The following is a 15,095-nucleotide window of genomic DNA, read 5'->3' on the forward strand; positions in this document are numbered from 1 at the left end:
GCTTTGAAGCAGCGACTCCATATTTCACTTGAATGCGCTGCCCCGAGGACAACTCAAAGATCGCAGCTCCCTGAGGGGAGAGCATTCCACATGTTAGGGTGCACATTCCCTGTTTGCGCACGCTCACCTCTTTCAAAGTGCACTGTGGTGGAAACAGGGAAAGTGCGCCCTATATGTAATAGGGCCCCAGATGAGCAAATTCCCAGTATACACGAACCTGTCTAGTGGGCACATGCCCCTAGACCGCCATTTGCTTTGTTCTGACATCCACTACTTTCCCAGTGCACAAACGCCTCTGTATAGGACAGTGTAAGCATGGGCCCACCATGAGTCTTTGGCCTAAGTAACTTAGTGCATATTTTTGAGACACTCAGTGGTTTGCTTGTTACCCTGATCCTGCTGCATTGTGTAGTGTCCTGTACCAGTCGACCTGGCAGATCAACAACTGTTCTGTGACTACAAAGAATGTTGCATGAAACATGAGGATCAGATAGCAAACTGTGAATGCCTTAGGAGGAGCAGCTGTGGTGGTGGCTACTCTGAAGGCAGACAGTTCTCTGCCAGGTAGATGGAGACCTCTGAAGATGGCTGGCAGTAGTGGGCCTGGGCAGCAGAGGTCACTACCTCCGCTCTCATGGCGAATGGCAGGCTGCCTGCCAAAGGTCAAACCAGGCTTATTATTCATTTTGAAGCAACAACCATGATTGGAATTCCACCTTATCACGATTGTAATCATTGTGTTATGCTAAATTTCACACCAGCTTCAATGAGTTCAGCCTTGAATGCTCAGCCAAGCTTCCCAGGAGAGTCACGGAGTCTTGAACGTCTGTCACAGGCGCAAAATCCAACATCCTGGACCACAGGGAACAGTCACAGCCTGACATTTGACACTACATCTGGGAAAATGCCTGAAAAGCTGATTGTACGAAGGCCAAATAATCTTTAACAATTAGGATTCAGGACAGCGAGTGTAAAAACAATTTCACATGGCTCAAAGTAAAGCAATTTCTTTAGTAGGCGCAGCAAGAGATTACCTGGAGAATTTTGCTGAAATATCTTATTCAGATCTAGGGAGGATGCTCTGGAATGTGTTTTCTGTGGCCTTGGTGGTGGAGTGGGAGGCTCCTCCACTTTCTTCACTGTATCCTCAATGGATGTACTGGAATAAGACCTAAAACAGGACAAGTAAGACATTTAAAAGCATTATAATGTGCACATAGTGATGAAATTGTTACAAAGATGTTTTTGACTCATTTTGTGTAAATGACAAATGTGGCGTTTTGAAGAAAAAACATAAAATACTATAAATGTGCACCGGACATAACAATCATAATGGTCAAATACATTGGAAGGAAAACAAAAAACAAGCACAACAGGAAAGAAAATGATACCAAAACAGAAACTACTGATCATATTTTCACCAACCACAAAAGCATATCCTGAGTAAAGTTCTGCTTTCATGCGAAGTGAGGTGCAACTTCTTTCGTTGGATTGTGTTGTAGCAGACGGCAACAATTACTAAGAAAGCTAAAATTGAGAACTTTTTCTGTTTTCTAACTCTTATTCTCCCCCGGAACGGATCTACACAAAACTAGACATACTTTGCTGAACAAACCAAGAAAGTGGTAAATTCTGGACATATTCGTCGAACAATGCAAAATGTATTAGAAACAAAAATGCCTTTCCAATGGAAAGTCAATGTAAACCGTAACTGCAACATCGTTGTCACCAGTCACACTTCCACTGACATGTATATTTTCAAACATAATTTGAAAATATTATGGAAAGACAGTATAACATACTTGGGCATTACCTAGGCAAGTAGTATATTTATAATAAGATTATCTAAAGTTGAAAATAGGAGGCAGACATGATAAAGGTATCTTTATGGTGACTCTGTATGGTTCCCCCTACATTCAATCTAGGAGTATCCCTTCTAATAGGTCATTCGGAGATATGATGAGCTGGCACTGGCCATGTATGAGGAAGTATTTATTACCAATCCTTTTCCCTTGAGACTATGCATTCTCTTTTAAAAAGGAGCCTAAAGTGGGCTGTTAGTGTGATTGATTTAACCAGTGAGCCAGGAACAGGAAATGATGAGTGTTGGGAGCAGAAAAAAAAGTATAAACCAAGAAAAGAAACCACCAGGAAGGTGACTTTGCCATACTCCTACATCATGTGTCTCGTCTTCCTAACCAGAGGGTAGATTTAAAAGCATGAGACAAGAAAAGGAGGAGGAAAAAAGCAGCATTAGAAATCCACTGTGCAACAAAGGTTCTCAACATCTCTTCCAGCAAACTGGGCATTACCTTCTGAGGAATCCTCAGAAAGGTCATTAATGATTGAAGAATGCATGTGGGGTGGATCACATAGCAGCCAAGGCTATGAACCTGACAAGGACAAGCATGGGAAATAAAACCAATTCTGCCTTGGTTCTGGTGGAATATGCACACAACTTTGGTGAGGAAACATCATGAGCACAAAATAGCCAAACAAGTTGTATAGCAACTGGGGTCTTGTTTGTTTGTCTGCATCTGTCACACCAGAAGTCACACAAAGATGTCCACTACAAATCAGATTCCTGATTTTGTCCACCTAGAAGAGGCACCTCCTCATCCTAGAAAGAATGAGGAAGCAAATGAAAAATGTAGAGCTGCAAATACTAGCTCATGAGAAATTCAGTCAACAACACAGGGACAAAGGGAGGCCATGTCCCAATTATGGCCTTGTCTGATGAAACATATGATTCAGAGGAGTGAAGGTCTCCGACTTCATTAGTCCGTCTTATAAAGTGACGGCTACAAAGAAGGCGGTTTTTCTAAAAAGCAGCATAACTTCCAGTGCTTTATGTAGAGAGTACAAGATTCAAGTACCATCTGACAAGAGGTAATGAAAGGAAGAACTAGTCATGCATAGTTTTTATACTCATAAGGGGAGGAGACGTCAAATGTAATTGAAACCTGTAAGCACGGCATATGGAAGAGGTAATGCACCAGGAGGTTTGGAGTAGGGCCCACCACCTCAAAAATGGGAGTAGAAATGGGTGGGAACAGAAAAGACTGCAACTTCTATTCAAGTAAATGATCTCAGTGTTAAACCATTTAAAGATGTGGTGGTCTCAAGCAGCCTAGCGGAACTATCCCCGAGTCACAGCAGTGCTTATGTTGAACTGGTGGTTCCAGGAGGGCTCTGCTTTTTAGGGACTAGTGACTATTTTTCCTCAACAGACTTTGACCCAGAGCAAAAGACAGAAAATCGTGAAGAGGAAAGGAGGAGGAAGAGAAGCATCTGCAAAGTGAGACGAAGAGACAGCAAGCGTGGGTAGTGGATTAGAGAGTCATGAGGTGGAACGAGGACTACGCAGCTTTGGTATTCCGACATTCGACAGTGCTGGCCAAGGGCTTCTGAGCAAAACTTTGGGCTTCAGCACTTACTCTTTTACAAATTATGCACTGCACCAGTGACAGAAATCTGAAAATCTACTAGAATCACCTTTAACGTCAATGACTGCTGAGAACTGCCAAATCATTTCTCTAAAATAGAATTCTTCATTTACTCCCAGAAATACTTTACTTCCCAGACTGTGCAAAGGTAGGATATTGTCAAATTTGTTTCGCCGTATCACAAATATCATATAGATAAAAAAAATAGACTGAGAAATTCAACCCCAAGGTTTCTTTCGCCTCCATGGGCGGTTTTATTTGGGTAAACCAGAATCACCTAACTGCTGTGGAGATGCATTCACAGAAAAGAGCTGTTTTTCTGATGGGTGGCACTTCTATTGAGTTGGGTGACATTTGCCAAGTCTCAATGGATTAAATCCCTCTTGATAGAACCAGAGAGTTGTCAGTCAAAGAGTCAGAGTAGAGAATGGATTACACAGCATCCACTGAACAAAATATGTCCAAAATGTGCTATTGTCTTCTGGAGCTATCACGGTCTTCTAATTGCTGAATATCATCACAGTGAGCATTCCAACTCCTTGGTCCTAGACAAGTCAAGGAAAACATACAACAGATAACTTTTTGGCAATACCAGCTTTGTGGCTTGTATTTAGCTTTGGGCATGTTGTTTATAAAAGGAGGCTATTAAGGAGTTGAGTCCCACACTACTTGGTAGGCTAGGCACATCACATGGGTTTCACTCTGTACCTCACAGGTAGTCAGTGGAGTCTGATGAGAGCAGGGTTTATAATATGTTTTTCTTCACATAGCTCTGGGCACTTTGCTCTGCACTTTCTTGAGCACCGCCCAGCAGCAGACAAGAATTTCGATACACATCACAGCGACATAGTCCAGCTTGGACATATTTAGAACTCTTACCAAGGGTCCTAAAAATGTGTTCAGAAACCTCAGGTCACAGCCAAAGACCTTTCCTCCTGCCTCTGGGGACAGGGTGGCTAGACGAAGGGCATGGTCACTGCCCTCCCCCAAAGACCACAAGGCACAATTAGAGACCGTGCCCTGTGGGCTCTGAGGCAGGAGGACTGAACACAAGGAGTGGCCAAAGGCCACACCGTGTGCCCACAGCCCGGTTGGCGCAGACCTTTAAGGAGAAAGTCAATATGTACATTAAAGTGTATCATAAGAGATAATAATAGAAGTTATGGATGCTAACCAAAGTAGTAAAACACCCTAAAAAATCCATAACAAAATTTCAGTTTAAGGAACCCTATTGGTTAAGATTTAAAACCTCCAGCAAACATTGGTTACTAATGGCAAGTTTACGCACTCAAACTCCCCGGTACACTTCTCACAAACACACATGAAGTCACCGATGACAACACAAATGGCACGATTGGTAAAAGCACATAGTACACTACCGCTCACACGGTCAATGCCATCAATCAACTTGCATTCAACTCTCCCTTTTCCAACCTATTCCCTGAAAATCCAAGTACAGCCTTCTTCCTTGGTGTTTTTTGCAAGAATAACTGTTTTTAAAAGGCACTGCAGGATTCCAAGGACAGTAAATGTTCACAATAATAAATGTTAAGGAGTGTAGTTACAGCAAGCGTTATTCTGTATAGACAAACTTGACATCGCCGATGCTCACCAATGTCTCTTCTGGTTAACAGTTATCTCATCTAAATCTAATGCATAACATGTGATGTTATCTATGACATCATGTATGAGGTAATGGGCTGAGATTAAGCTTAATGTGACAGCAGCGAGAGCCAAGTAAACCCATGTTGCAAACTTATCTCCACAGGACATGCAAGCTCTGGTGATTTTTTATTTTATTTTTTAAGTCTAAGTACTCCTTCCTGTTCAGCAAGTCAAATGCGTGACAGGTAGTGGAAAAGCCTATCTCACTAGTAAGTTCTTGGGCACCGTTTAGTGCAAGGGAAGAAGAGGAGGTGAGTATGGTAGGAGATAGAGAACAAATGGCATATTTATACTCTGTTTGCGCTGCATATGCGTCATTTTTTCACGCAAATACGGTGCAAACTTAACTCCATATTTATATTTTTATGCTAGAATATTGGAGTTTGCACCATTTTGTGGATGCATGAACCTACCTTGCATCAATGAGATACAAGGTAGGCATTCCCATCCATAAATGGTGCTATCTCCTCAGGGTCATATTTATCCCCGTGCAAAAATGACGCACGGGTGGGATGTGGCCCCAAATAATGGTGCTAAGCATGCTTGGTGCCATTATTTAACGCCTGGGTCAGATCAGGCGTTAAGAGACCTGTGGACCAATTTCCATGGTCAAACACCATGGAATGGGCCCACAGGTGCCCACCCCAGGAACATCCCCACCCACACCAGAGGGACACCAGAGGATGGGGGACCCCATCCCAGGTAAGTAGGGTAAGTATCTTTTTTTTAATGGCATTGGGGGCCTTAAAATGGCCTGCATGGCACTGGGTGCAATGGCCATGCTCAGGGGACTCTGGTCCCCTGTGCTGGCCATTGGGGTGTTGGCTGTGACTCCTGTCTTTTCTAAGGCAGGAGTCATGTTTTAGGATGGTTGTGCATCTGGAAATGATGCAAGACTGGTTAGCGGCATTTTTTTTCCCGAATGCACAACCTCCTATTCCCATACTGCCACCACCACCTGGCTAGCGTCATTTTTTTTTTTGTGCTAGTCCAAGCTTAGCGCCGGCTTGCACAATCCATTCCATTAAAATGGCACCCAGCTGGCGCTAAGGAATGGCGCAAACTGGTGGTAAACTTTTTGGTGCAAAACTGTGTTAGCGCAGTTTTGCACCAAAAAGTTTAAATATGCCCCAAAGAGTATGTGAAGTGGGTGGAAAGGTAGAGTACACATCAAAAACAACAAGTGATGGACGGAATGCTGAACATTGTCAAACACTCACCCCCAGTCACAGATCTGGGTTTAATCCATCATTCTTTTGCTCACCGTGCCACCCCAGTTTGGACCCAGCCATATGCAAATCAGTCTTGACCCTGTTCCTCAAGGGAACAGTCCAGCCAGAACTGCCAAGCCAGGTCCTCACTGGACCGGAAACAAGCATCCTGGGACCGGTTTCGGGGTTTCACCCCTCATCAGCCAGGCTAGCTTGAATCCAGTGGCATGGGAAGCACGGGACCCACGTTTACTCATAACCTGTTTGCTCTTGAAGCCTCTGCTTGCCGCTGTCGGTGTCCTCCGGTTTGGTGAAGGTGTTGTCCCTGCTGGTGGTGCAGTGGTGTAACAAAGGACCACCCAGCCCCAGCAGTGTGGGGCCTGATTTCCAGGGTTCCCCTTCATCACAGTACACTGTGCATGGGTGGCAGGCCTCTGACTAGGTCTAGGGGGAGGGGGCCCCCCTTCAGGTACTTTGAAAGGGGGCCCACTCAAGTTTCAATACGCCACTGTGGCGGTGGTCCTTTTCCTGGCTAATCTCACCTTGGCTACCATCCAAATACAACAGGCCTTTCACAGAAAAAGTAAATGGGTGTACAGTGGTCCAGACTTGCTCCAGCATGTAAGTCTTGGGATCATGTTGCTCTGAGGTGACATGTTAGATGTGTGAACTGCACAAGTATTGGACAGAGTCTGACCACAAATTATTGAAGAAATGCAGGCTGTACAAAAACTGCACCTGGTCCAGGGAGTACTAAAAGCTTGCAAAAAGTGGCCACGTTGAAGACGGTGAGAAAGGGTAGGTCAAGATTATAAAGCAAAGGATGATAAAAAAGGTGGAATGGGCCAATTTTGTGTAGATTTACTTATAAATGAAAAGAATATAGAAACTCCCCTTTAATAACTGCACTACGGAGGGCTAGGCAGGGTCTTTGTATCATAGCTCACCATAACTGGCTAATGTCTATATTTTAGACGTTTTGAGAACGGTACGGCCCAAATTAAGGCCTTGTGAAATGGTAAGACACACACTTTGGGTAGGAAAGCATTGTATTGACCCCCCACAACTGCACTCCCAATGACTGGTTCTTCATAAATTCAAACAGGATAGTAAAGCAGTACAAAAATGACAGTGAATGGTGTACTTTGAAATAGATGTGTACTTTAAACTTTCCAACTAATGTGCAGCTTTTTCTGCCATCAAATGCATCTCTGTCGCTGTAAGGAGAAAGGTGCAGGAAGGTGAAGATCTACACGAGGAGGAGCAATGTCCTCATTGGCCACAATGCCACTAACTGGCCTCTTCATAAACGTAAATAAAATGGTGTGGCGATGCGATGGTGAGAGTGAATTCTGTAATTTTGGACTTTAAACTGTTTTACAGAGGGGATCCTTGTTCTGTCCTCAAGCATGTTTCTGCAGAAGAAGAATGATGCAGAATGTTATGGATCCGCACAAGAGGGAGGAGGGCTCGCCTCAAACCACCCCAGCATTGCTGCTATGGCTGCCCTCTTTGTGAATTCAAACAAGATGATGAAGCAGCAAAACTGCAGCATACAAAGTGCGTCACATTTGTACCATCAGGTGAAAGGGCAGAAAGCATAACACTATCCTAGTCCAATTATTTTAGTTTCTCTGGTGCAGTATGAATGACATGCAGACCACACGTTTAAGGATAAAATACATATGTTTACTGGAAAAACCTGCCACTTTCCTGACAACATTTAGGAACCAGATCAAGTCTTAAATTTCTTCATATTAAGGTGACAATAATTTAGACTCTAGTGTTTTTAAAAAAACGCCCCTTTAACAAACTCTGGCCAGCTGGATCCACCCCAGATTTTAGCTGTTGCTAATGTATACATATCTGAAGTGGCCTCTTCTTCTAACTTTGATGTCATCAACTCAGTGCCTTTTCCTTCACCAGTTAATCCTTTATTTGTTAACAAGACTAGATTATCAGAAAACTCTTTTACACAATTACTTAGGGCCTGATTTAAAGTTTGTCGGATGGGATACTCCATCACAACGGTGACGGATATTCCATCTGCTGAAATCTAACTCCCATAGGATATAATGGGATTTAGAGTTTGTCGGATGGGATATCCGTCACCTTTGTGACAGACAAACTTGTCCGCCTATATCTAAGTCAGGCCCTTAGTGTTGAAGCAATATGGATTCTGAAAGGTTTGTGTTTAATGCTCGTTTAACTAGCCTTGATGGCTCTCCCTCAATGAATGGCATACTTAATTTGGGGATGAGTGGGGGAGTCAACTTTATGTCCTTAAAACAGTTGCTGTATCAACACAGATTTCTCAATTAATGTATATCCTAAATAATATACTCTCTTGCCAATTGGACAAACTGGATACGCAAGTGGGTTTACTGAAAAAAATGGCAAACTATGTCTGCTCAATTGACAAAAACTTGGGACTTAATCCATGAAAGGTCATCCGGGTTCTCTAATTTAATGTTGTACATGCATTCTTTTCAATGCCAATGTCCTACTCTAGTTGAATTATGAACCACTTTACCAGAATGCCTAAGGGGATACTGGGTGGGTTTAACACAAGTTTAATTAATAAACCTTCCACAGCATCTGTTTTGAATAAAGACAGTGTAAATGTTGTTAAAAGCTTACAGCTATCTTTAGTTATTAAAATTGTTTCTACCCGCTCCTGTATTCTCAGAGTGTGCTTGCTGGGGAAATTGCTGTTTTAACCCGTTGTACCTACTCAAGATGATAGGCCTTAATACTAATGATAAGTCACACAATTGTGAGTATTCCCTCTCCAGGAAAAATTGTAACAAACAAAGTTGCTGAAAACTGAGCAAAAGATCATGTATTCAAACACATTGCCAATAGGCTTACCACTAGAAAGAAATAAATCCTTTATTTAATTGCCCTAATAGGTTCACTCCACTTCACTTTTTACCAAAAGTGGACAACCCCCCTCCATGAAAAACAATCCTACTTCATCAAGGATACCTAATGAAGTTCAAGGTAACAAGTGGAATGAGAATAAACTGATGTACGCAAACCCTTTTTACAGTCTTGTGGTTTGAGCCTCATGGGCCCATTTGTTTGTCTCATTTGGCTTATGTCTGAGAAAAAAAATAGCTTTTGCTCAGTATAAACAATGTTTAGCAAATAACTATGAAGAGAACAGTCAATCAATTATTCAATCACGATTTATAAAGCGCACCTAATCACCCGATAGGGTATCCAGACGCGAGCCTTATTGAATCCAGTCAAAGACCTCCTATCAGGTTTTTCGTCACCAGCATCCGAGATAGTTACATATAAGTCTGGAGACTGTTCTGACTGCTCTGGGGGCACCAGGTTAAGATAACCATTCAGCCAACTGCTCTATGCTCGTCCACCTGTCCTTTGAGAATGAATCTATTGAACAGTAGGCTTTAGTCATTACAAAAAAGTATAAATAAGTTAAACACTAGCTCTCATCAATTAACAATGCTCCTTAGATTAGATGTAGAGGAAGCCTATGATACAGAAAGGTTATCATTCATAGGTATTCACGGAAATAGCATTAGCACCAGAAAGGGAGTCATGAATGACATTATAAAAGACAAGCCTCAACCTAAAAGCAGTTCAGCTGATAATAAAATGGCTAGTCTTTGGCAAGGCCTGAATTTATATCATGCCCCCCTAGTATTGTGAGCAGGGATAACATTTTGAAACAGTCTTATAGTCATCAGAACTTAAAATCTTTAATGGATGTAGGCACTGATAAAATGAACTTATTTGATAAGTTAATTTTTTTTATTGAGCCAACTACAAAAGAAGTGTACATTTCGGATTATTGTAATCTGATCCAAAAGGAATGCTTTAAATAAAAGAATTAGTAACATAAAGAGCTCGTACAACACTTATGCAGCTAATGGAGAACGGAAATCCCTAAAGAAATCTTATCGGAAGTTGGCTTTTGATTGACAGGGAGATCACAATAAGAAGTGATAGTTAATTTTGTTTAATATTTGCACACAAAAAATTCTGAAAGATTTCCTCCCCTACTATTTAATCTATGCACCGCAGATTTAGGGATGTATGTCGAAAAGAGGCTTTCAGATCCTTCCTCGCTAGCTCAGCTGTTAATCGAGTTCCTCCAATATGCCAATGACAATGTCTTGTTCGACCTGACTGAGATACGTTTACAATATGCTTCAAATGCTGATTAAAAGTCCCGTCAGACATTTTTACGTCATTTATAGTAAGAAAGATTTAGTAGTGTTTGAAGGCAAAAGGTAAAACAAATAAAAAAATAAGTTTGCATACAGTCTATTGTAACATTGTGTGTACTTATTGTTATTGCACACATGGTTTGTAGAGATGGGTCAGCATAGATATCACCTGGCAACATTAAAAAAGACAGGTGGTCTCATTTTTGTCCTGAGAATATTTTTCACCAAATTAGAAATTTCAACAATTCCACCATGTTTAATGTTATTAGGGCAACATTTCTCCATGCATTGACTGACACACATGAAATGTAATCGTTTGGACAGAAAAATTCATATTAATCTACGTAACAATATTTTTGACATCACTCAATTTAGAAATAAGCGCAAACAGTCTTGTGCTGGGTATTTTTAAAACAAGAACTAGCTGCCAAGGGAAGTTTTGGAAAGTACTGCCACAAAACCTGACATGGTGATCAAAAAACAATTAAAAACATAATTTGGTCATACATCACTTGCCCACAAGCATCATGAAACTGGAATTTCAGGTTCAAGGATTTGTCTTCAAACTAGCCCTACCTGGGAGAACAATGGGAAAGACATTTAGGGCCTGACTACGAGTTTGGTGGAGGGGATTACTCTGTTACAAACGTGACCGATATCCCGTCCACTGTTTTACAAGTTCCATACAATATATTAGCACTTGGAATACGCGGACAGGATATCTGTCACGTTTGTGACAGAGTAATCCCCTCCGCTAAACTCAATCAGGCCCATAGTCTAGGTTCACCCAAAGATGAATAGGTGACTAGGTTACTCAGAAAAGGTGCGTCCTTATCAACTGGGTGTAGCTACCGCAGCATGCGGAATCTTGGTGAAACAAACACCAACCTCTGCGTGTTATTTATGACACACAATAAATAACTAACCCTGTGGTATCATTATTTATCAGGTGCAATAAACACCATCTCTACTTGTAATCAGGCCCTACATGTTCTAGTTTAGCAGACACTGGACAGGTTTAATACTTGCTGTTCAGACTAAAGGGGAGAGGCAGCAGATAGCACAGGTGGCTGTTTATACTCGCCCCTTGGTTCTTTGCCCTTATCCAACTACTTGCTCCTGACTCCTTCTTTCATCCAGTGCATCACAGTTTAAAGTTGATACATGAAACATTCTTCTTTTTAGAACCTGTAAAAAACACCATTTAGGAAATCACTATAACTGGAAGCTACAGGTATGGTGCCTTTTTAAGGAGTGCTAGCTATTAATCAATGCGACATAATAAAAGATTAATTGATGGATTGTTATATATGGGATAAAGTACCAATTGCCAAACATTATATTTCAAATTAGAGGTGAGTGACTGTGAGTTACGGGGATGTTTTCCACTGAGCAGAGATTTAAGAGGACCAAGTCCCTCCGGTTTTCAGACATGGTAGAAATAAAACATGGAATTTGAAACAGGGCCCTTTCGGGACATTTTTTTCGTGTACTTAACTTTGCAGGTTGCAAAACACTGATTGATTTCTGAATAATGAATACAAACAACGTTAAGGGAATCCATGTCGTTCCTGTTTATATTTCATATGCTTTGCTTAATCTTGAATTCCCTAACATTGTTTGCTTTTTCCAGGCAGTTGTGTTATATTTTTTACACCAAGCATTACTCTTGTATACTGCATACTTTGAACTGGGGTGCCTCCATGTGTTTATTACGAACCAGTGCTTAATTTGTAAATAAAGAGGTGCTGGTGCTCAAAGCCCTTCTCTTAAACACGAAACTGCTGTAATTTAATCTGCCAGCACTGAATACTGAGGCAGCGTAATCCTGAAGCCATCTCGGGCCTCTTCAACCCATTTACGGCCACCCCTGCCCCTTCAGCTCATCCTGCAACTTTCTACTTTCTGACGCTTTTTAGTTTTTCCTTCTTCCGTCTTTCCCATATGTGTCTTTTGCTCGCAGCACATGCTTGAGGCATAAGAATAAGCCCTGGCCCTCGCAAATAAGTGCCGGTGCTCAGCACCGGAAACAACAAGTACAAATTAAGCACTGTTACGGACCACGATTGAGATGTGGAGTAGGGCTGAAGGCAGTGTGAGTTTCACTCAGTGGGTCAAAAAGGTGTTCAGAATATATGGTCATCCAAACCGTTTACTCTCTGCAAAGCGCACACAGCAATGCTTAGGTATGTTAGTTGCAGCCGTGCTATGCAAATGTGTGTGAAGGAGGTACACAGTCGTCAAAATATTGACAAGGCGAAATTAAAAGACAATGAAGTGCTTGAAGTGAATGTGTGGGTTGCGGGTTTGGGGTGGTGAAGTGAACTAAGTCCAAGGAAGTACACGCAGAAGAAAGTGCCGAGTGTGCCAAAGAGGAAAGAGATCAAGTGTGAGAAAGGCAGATGGGGGCTTCAGAAAGATGTGGCAATATAAGGGCGTAAGTGACTAACAGACTGCAGAGGAAAGTAGCCTGAGGCAAGAATAGGAGTGTAGAATACACTCCAAAGACCACTCCCCCTTCTTCCATGGACCTTAGCAATATTTAACTCATAATATCATTACTTCAGAATTGAAGCCTTTTCAATGTTAATTAATTACAACACAATCATTGTTGTTACACGTTTATCTTAAACAGCTAACAACCAATGGTAAGGTCAAATATTGTCTTGTTTTGGGTGTGTACAATAACTGAAAGTTTAGAAACGCACCAAAATACTGGTTGGTTGGCACTCTATGGGAAGCACAGAATTTTAGTTTTTATCCTTAAGCCACAAGGTTAATGACACAGACCACGCCCTTTTTACCCCCCTCCCAGCCCTTCATTATTTTTTTGATCCCACTAAAAGACCTCGTTTTGAGGAGCATCAAATAGACAACAAGAACACAGCATGTGTAAAGCGAGCAAAGAAAGATGCCTTATGGCGAGACTGACATTTGCTGAGTGAGAACAACACCCCAATAGGCAAAAACAAAAACAAAAAATCTGAGTGGCGGATAATCAGTCCACCACTCCTGGCACTACGAACCCTTTATCTGCAAACTTATCATTTTTTGTTTAAAAAACACATTGTAACCGAAGTAGTATAACTACCAAATATGGTAAAATTATAAAAATGGTCTGGCAGATGCCACCATTACTTTGTTAGTTGCACATTAATGACAATGTTCGCAAAAAAATGCAAGTTTAGATGCACAACTTTGAAAAAAAATCAAGAGCACAAGGTACTGAAACTTGCGAAATCAATTACACAATTAACATTCACAGTGTGAGCTTTAAAAACAGCGCAATCAAAAAAAGTGTGAAGAGAATGACAAGGAAAGAAAAAAATGCTGTAAAGTCGAATGTGTGCTCAGGCAGAGTATTGGTTTGTTTGCCACTGGCTCCCCCTCGAGGCCGGCCTTTGATGTAGCAAGTTAACTAACTTCCAGCATGGAAGATGGAATATATGCTAGTGACCCCTACAATGAACTACGTGTTGCTAATTCAAGTTTCTAGTCCTCCCAGTGTTTATGAACAGTGAAGAATATCATTATTTCCGCTCAAAAAGAGTGTTCATGATTGTGTTCTCTGTGTATATTACACAGAACCTCTGTTAGCCACCCCCAGCTCCTTTACAGCATTAGTGGAACTGGAGAGTTAATATGGGACCCGTGCTAGATCAAAGGTACGTATTACTTTACAACGTTTTTTTTCCAGACCTTGCAGTGATGAGATTCAGAACAACTCACGTGGGAGACTCTTCCCATGATTAACTGCTCTAATGGTCAGAATGTTTATCCAGGGGCAGCTGCTACGTTTTAAACGTGGTGGGGCACATCAAAATTACATCAAAACCTTGAAAAATAAACTTACCTTGTACTCCTGCAGCACACGTTCGGCTGCAAGTACACCCGAAGTTCCTCCTGCCTCATGCTGCTCGAAAACCAATAGTATCCGAGCCAATACAAGCACTGCTCCCTTGCTGCTTACAGTGCTAGACAGCATAAGAGCACAGCTAGGATTGGCTGGAGCAGGCAAACACAGCGCTCCATCGGAGACCTTTGGGGCTGTGCCTGTGTTTCTCAGCTGCCTTTCATCTGTTACTTGTAGAAGGATGAACTGTGCCTGTCAGGCTAGCCATAGTGAAAACACCGACCAATCTGACATGCGCAGTTCAGATGGCACAGTCTCAGATCGTCCCATTGAACTGCTGTGGTGCAGTGGGGAAGTCGGGGGGTCAACGCCCCCACATCCCTATGTTTATCTAGTGTATAACTTTCATATTTAAGTTTCAAATCTTGCATTATATTTTAGCATCATTAAATAGTAAACCCTTATTAATCGCTGCTTATCACAGCAACAGTGGCTAACAGCCTGCACAGATTGTGTTATTTGTCTTCCATGCAAATGTGGTCCAAGTAGATGATGAAGGTGCATGATGAAAGTTAAGGACAATTAGCAACTGTTTATGGTGGACATTTTGTGGGCAATAAGGCTATTAACACACTCAACACAAAGTAAGAGGTCACATGTCACTGTCTGCTGTACGTGCCCTCTGCATACTCTCACAGAACAACATAACTCTAAGCAT

General features: G+C 41.8%; 1 protein-coding gene across 5 annotated transcripts in view; it reads right to left on the reverse strand.

Annotated features, from left to right (window-relative positions):
• Window positions 1-15,095, reverse strand: part of REPS2 (RALBP1 associated Eps domain containing 2) — a 636,764-nt gene that overhangs the window by 130,326 nt on the left and 491,343 nt on the right. For all 5 annotated transcript variants that reach the window (XM_069204533.1, XM_069204534.1, XM_069204532.1 and 2 more), the window contains exon 14: window positions 1,035-1,171. In XM_069204533.1, coding sequence (XP_069060634.1) covers window positions 1,035-1,171 — 137 coding nt within the window. The remainder of the gene's footprint in view (window positions 1-1,034; window positions 1,172-15,095) is intronic.

Source organism: Pleurodeles waltl, chromosome 8 (genome assembly GCF_031143425.1).
Source record: "Pleurodeles waltl isolate 20211129_DDA chromosome 8, aPleWal1.hap1.20221129, whole genome shotgun sequence".
NCBI classification, from domain to species: Eukaryota; Metazoa; Chordata; class Amphibia; order Caudata; family Salamandridae; genus Pleurodeles; species Pleurodeles waltl.